This window comes from Sapajus apella, unplaced genomic scaffold (genome assembly GCF_009761245.1).
Source record: "Sapajus apella isolate SASKATOON/1434 unplaced genomic scaffold, GSC_monkey_1.0 scaffold1990, whole genome shotgun sequence".
Lineage (NCBI taxonomy): Eukaryota > Metazoa > Chordata > Mammalia > Primates > Cebidae > Sapajus > Sapajus apella.
In genome coordinates, this window is record NW_022438916.1 from 5,689 (window position 1) to 11,464 (window position 5,776).

The 5,776-nt window shown below is 47.8% G+C and overlaps 1 protein-coding gene across 1 annotated transcript in view; it reads left to right on the top strand.

Moving 5' to 3' along the window:
• LOC116547064 (isoaspartyl peptidase/L-asparaginase-like) overlaps positions 1 to 4,973 on the top strand; it is a 7,412-nt gene extending 2,439 nt beyond the window's left edge. Inside the window, exons 2-4 of the mRNA XM_032273131.1 lie at positions 949 to 1,067; positions 3,297 to 3,407; positions 3,851 to 4,973. Coding sequence (XP_032129022.1) covers positions 949 to 1,067; positions 3,297 to 3,407; positions 3,851 to 4,056 — 436 coding nt within the window. The 3' untranslated portion in view covers positions 4,057 to 4,973. The remainder of the gene's footprint in view (positions 1 to 948; positions 1,068 to 3,296; positions 3,408 to 3,850) is intronic.
• The last annotated feature ends 803 nt before the right edge of the window (positions 4,974 to 5,776 follow it).

The following is a 5,776-nucleotide window of genomic DNA, read 5'->3' on the forward strand; positions in this document are numbered from 1 at the left end:
TTTTTTTTTTTTTTTGAGACAGAATCGCACTCTGTCTCCCAGGTGGGAGTGCAGTGGTGTGATCTCGGCTCACTGCAACCTCTGCCTCCTGGGTTCTAGCAATTCTTCTGCCTCAGCCTCCCGAGTAGCTGGGATTACAGGTGCGTGCCACCACGCCTGGCTAATTTTTAAATTTTTAGAAGAGACAGGGTTTCACCATGTTGGCCAGACTGGTCTCAAACTCCTGACCTCAGGTGATCCGCCCACCTTGGCCTCCCAAAGTGCTGGGATTATAGGTATGAGCCACCATGTCTGGCTGACTTTTTAAAAAAAATTTTTTAGATTAGCTCTTTATTTTTTGATGAAAATATATTTCTCTACTCAGGAGACTGAGGCAGGAGAATCTCTTGAACCCAGGAGGTGGAGGTTGCAGTGAGCCAAGATTGTGCCACTGCACTCCAGCCTGGGTAACAGAGTGAGTACTCCACTTCAAAATAAAAAATCAAAAAGCAAAAAATTCCTGCAGGATATTGGGTTCCACGCCATATCTACCAACTCACTTTTTCCTTTTCTTTCTCCTCTTGGTGGCAGCTTCAGAATCTCTGTGGGCTCAAGGATCCAAGGGATTCTTATACATACTAATGTTTGAGATTCACTCTTCTTTTTATCCCTGTTTTATGATGAGGGTAATGAGACACAAAACAAAACTTAAGGTCACAGCTAGCAAACGGTGGGGTTGGGATTGGATGTGCTCTTAAAGCTGAGGTGTAGAGGAGCGTCCAGCAATCCACCTGTAACTTACATGTAGAATGAGAAGCAGGCAAGTTCTCTCTAGAATGTTGGAGTTAAAGGGTGTCCCATTTGCCATTAACATGTAACATGGGACTTAAGTGGTTCGAAGCTACATTGTTGGTTATGGGTTTCATTCTCATTTTCAGCCTGTCGCTTTTTTCTGTTTATTTTTAGCAGAAACTTGGAAACTGTGGGTGCTGTTGCCTTGGACTGCAAAGGGAATATGGCCTACGCAACCTCTACAGGGGGTCTCGTTAATAAAATGGTCGGCCGCGTTGGGGACTCACCGTGTGTAGGTAGGACCAAGGGATGACTCCTTCCCCTTCTCCTTTCCGCCATCCTCAGGCTCTCCTCATTCCCTATTCCCTGCCGCCCTCTCCCTTTCTTGCTGCGTTCCCTTTCTGCTCTTGGTGCAGCTCCAGGATGCCTGGGAGTGAAATGGGGTTGGAAGGGGCTGTTCGGGGCCCTGCTTTGAGAGGGTGTTTGTGTCGGTGGCACTGTTTTTCTAGAACGCGTGCCTTTTTGGAACAACTTGGGGAGAGAAGTGGAGACAGGGATGCTAAAGTTGCCCCCAGTCTACCCGATAGTGATTCTGCCTTCTCCTTAGCCGCAGTTTCAGGATCTGCAGACTTACTTGAGTGAGACTTACTCCCCAGACATGGGCTCTAATTAGCAATCTGAGAAATCTGCGAGTTTAAGACTGCGGTTATTAGATTTGACCAGTATGAAAGCGACAGACTTCTACAGTCATATTACAGATTGAGATGCTTTTTACATCAACAGGGAAGCGCATCCTCTCATTCCTGCGAGTGAGAGACAGGGCCAGGGTTGTATGTTTCACTTTGTGCAAACTTTCACACTTTTCATGCAGGAGTCCTCGTGAACCCCTGCAGTGACTGGAGTTTTGAGAAACAGCTAAATTATTCCATCTGCCCCAAAGAGCAACTTATTCTTTTAGAGGAAATCTAGCCCTCCATTCCCTTTTTAATGTGTTGCTCTAGTCTTTAGTAATAATCTACACTCTTGACAGTTCTTGATACCCCTTTTCTGTCATGAACTCAGAGACACTGGAAGCTTCCTTCAAGAGAAGAGGCTTGGTAACACACCTCTCCTCCTTGGTAGATCACCCAAGAGATAGGAAGTAGTCTACCTTTCATTCTCCTTAGCAAAAATCCTACCAAACTATCCCTGGTCAGTAGTGCAGCTTGCTTCAGCTGGGTTCAGACCAGACCGTGGGGCCACTGCAGGTTAGATCCTAGAAATTAATTTTAAACTTCATTTACAGTGGTAAATCTGGACAAGAAAAGGCATAAGCTAAATTCTCAGAAGTCCTTGTCTAGCTGTGAGCACCAGGTGTGCTTTGCCTGGCCTTCTGAGCAGCCTTAGGCCCCCGGCTGGACAGTCAAGAGGGACGGTGCTAGGCACAGCAATGGTCACTCAGGCAATCCACTTGTCCTGAGAAGTGCATGTGGTGGGGAGGACAGCTTCACAGACCCGAAGCCTGTGCCAGGACCACCCTTGGAGGCGCCTGGCCTTCTGTGGTCCTAGAGTAACTGAAAAGCAAGCAAAGACTTGGCTGCTTCCAAATATTAGGGCAGATTGACACCCTGGAACCTGGCCCATTTATTCCCCAGTAGAAGCTTATAAGAAAAAGGAAAGGCTCCTCCTCCCACTGTAGCAGTTCACTCACTGCCCAGTGTCATCTCCCTCCAGAGCCAGAGCCAGGGATGAACCTCTGGGGCCTTGTGACAATTCAGTACAACATCCCAACTCCTAAGTCCTTGCCCCATGTCCAGCATCCATAAGTAAGGCAAATGTCAGTCATCTCTGCTTCTGTATCAACTGCAGGAGAGTAAAGGTGAATCCTTCCAAGGCTAAAGGACTCTCAGGCTGGTAGCTGTGTGTGAACAGATAGAGGAATGACTTAGAGAAGGCTGTAAGGTTGCTTGATCCTAGAACCAAATAAGGAAGAATCTTATCAAAGTAGCTTTCGCTGCAGACCCCTACTTAAGTGTATAGCCCAGAATAGTTCCCTCAGGTCCAGTCATGCCCACCCTCAACAAATAGATCTGCCTTCCATTGGACAGTATGCACGGATGTTAGGTTGTGGGTATCCGTTTTCCCATAATCACTGGAACGTGATGGCATTGCTAGAGATCCATGTAATGTAGTCATGCTGTTTCTCCTCCATAGTGTGTGGGGCATGAGGAGGAGGCAGGGAGGGGGAGCTTCATTGAGGAGAAAGGAGTGGCTATGCTTCGGGGCCAAGGAGGCGCTGTCCTGCTGTAGCTGCTGTGGGAAGGTCAGGCCTGCCCTCCTGAGGCTCCCTTTATCCTCCTCCATTCTGGGGCATCTACATGGCGCTTTCTAGTCCACCTTAGTGTCTACAGATCATGGCTGCTAACCTGACCTTTGTCTATACTTGAGCGTGCTTCGCGATTTAACTTTCACATAGCGTCCGACTTCTAATGTGGATTTGAATTTCTCAACTGTGAATGCTCAGAACAATCACCCTTTTTGAGCAGGATCCGGAGGTTATGCTGACAGTAACATCGGAGCCATCTCAACCACAGGGCACGGGGAAAGCATCCTGAAGGTGAACCTGGCCAGACTCACTCTGTACCACATGGAACAAGGTACACAGACCACAGGACAAGTCAAATAATTTGTGAAGACAAATGCTTAGAAGGTATTTGATAAGTAAACGCATGGAGACGTGTAGGAAACCCTTTCCTGTTGGCTACAGATGTTGCTTTCATGTTGTTAACACTGTGTTTTGACTCCACCTTCCCTTAGGTCTGGAGTGGGAGAGCACTGAGTACTGTTATCTTCCACATCTCAGGAGAAGGGGGCAGTGGAGAGACATTGAGCCTGAGTGAGGGAGGGAAGACGCCTCTGCTTGGGCTGATGCTAGGGTGCTGTCTCAGGGCAAGGAGGGGAGGACCCTTCTTTGAAGCATTCAGGTGTTCGTTTACCACAAATCCTTCCTAGTTCACTTTGGCATTTCTAACTGCAAGTGATTTTTCATGAGATTCTGTTCAGTAATGTGTATTCTTTCTCAACCCTTCCTTGTTTTCAGGAAAGACGGTAGAAGAGGCTGCGGACCTATCGTTGGGTTATATGAAGTCAAGAGTCAAAGGTTTAGGTGGCCTCATCTTGGTTAGCAAGACAGGAGACTGGGTGGCAAAGTGGACCACCACCTCCATGCCCTGGGCAGCTGCCAAGGACGGCAAGGTGCACTTCGGAATTGATCCTGGTGAAACTACTATCAAAGACCTGGCCTAAGCCCCTGGAAGATTGTGTTCCAGATGCTAGCTTAGAGGAGGAGTACTGTCTCCTCATGAGACACAGCCTAATCAATTATATCTAGAAATGGAAACAGATTGTGCAGCCTATCACTTGCTTTGTTGCCTTAATAATCATCTGAACGTTTGATTGAGGGGTGGGTTCTGAAGTCACGAGAGACATGCCCGTATTAGGAGGATTGCTTGAGCCTGGGAGGTCAAAGCTGAGGTGAGCCATGGGTACTCCACTGTATGCCAGCCTGGGTGCACAAGAACATCAGGGAAAAGAACCAAAATCCTTTAAGGGAAATGTTCTCCATGTATGAGAGACTAAACTGATTTTCCTAAGGAAGTTCAGATCTTCCCTGACTTATCTGGATGTGTCCAGATACTTCCAAAGGACCCAGATACTTCCAGAGAAACCATAGCTCCCTAACCTGGAGATGGAAGGTCATAATGGAGATGCTGTGGGATTCCGTGAAGTTTCTTGGGTTCAGAGATGAGCCTCCCTCCATCAATGTTCTCCCATGAGCCAGACTCCACCTGCCAAAGACCCTCTGGTCCTCATCTAGTGAGTGGCGGTGCTCACAGTCTCTCCAACAACAGAGAGGAGCCGACTGCTGTAGGGCTGACCCCATGACTTCCTGCGTCCTCACCCTGTTTTGTGCTTTGAGATTCTTCCCACCTCCCCATCCCCACCAGCTGGATCAGGCACTGTGCAGCGTGGTCAGCATGGTGAAGAAAGTCATTTCCTTGGGGACGGTATTCCCCTTTATCTCTTGTTACACTGGAAACGCGATTCTGCTGTGATATTCATGCTCAGTTTTTTAGTCTCTCAGGGTTCACCTTCTCTCTGGAAAGAAATTGCCTAACTTTACATTCCATGTGCTGCTAATAAAATGTATTTTGAAAGAGTAAGAGTGTGGTTGGGAGTCACTGTTGACAAAGACCAGAATGCACATGAGCTCTCCCCTTGGTCTCAATTCTGACGTACCAGAGAGACCTTGAGATGGGGGTGGTGTGGGGGGTGGTACCTGCCCCCTTGTGGAAGACTTGAGTTTTTCACAAGAACCGAACTTCTGAGTGGGTTAAGGAAGAAGCCAAACCATGTTAGGGTTTATGGCTCAGTCCTCCTGCAGTTTGCCAATATTCACCCCAGACAGAGGTGCACGGTTCTGGCTCCTGTCCCCAGACCCTCCTTGGGGCTGTGTCAGCTGCTCCAGACCAGAGAGAAAGAGAGGGCACTTAGAGGCAGAACTGAGTTTGAATCCTGCTTCTCACTACCTGGGTGACCCTGGGCAAATTAACTTTTAAGAATGTTTCACCTGTAAAGTAGATTACTATGATGATGAAAGAAAGGTAAAGAAAAACTGCAGTTCTCAGTGTTTTACTTTAAGGATCTTATGGACAAATACAAAAACTGTGGCTAGGCCCAGGATGGAGTTTCTGTCCTTAAAAACCTCGACATGCAACAACTGCCCCTTTAGGAACAAGGATTTTGTTAGCAGGTGTATTAGCTGAGGATTGCCACAACACGAGTCCACAGACGAAGTGGCTTAACCAACAGAAATGTATTAATATTTTCTCCGTTCTGGAGGCTGAAAGTCCGAGATCAAGGCATGGCCGCGTTGGTTTCTCCCGAGGCCTCTCTCCGTGGCTTGTGTAATAGCTGGCCATCTTCCTGCTGGGTCCTCACGTGGTCTTTCCTCTGTACATGCACA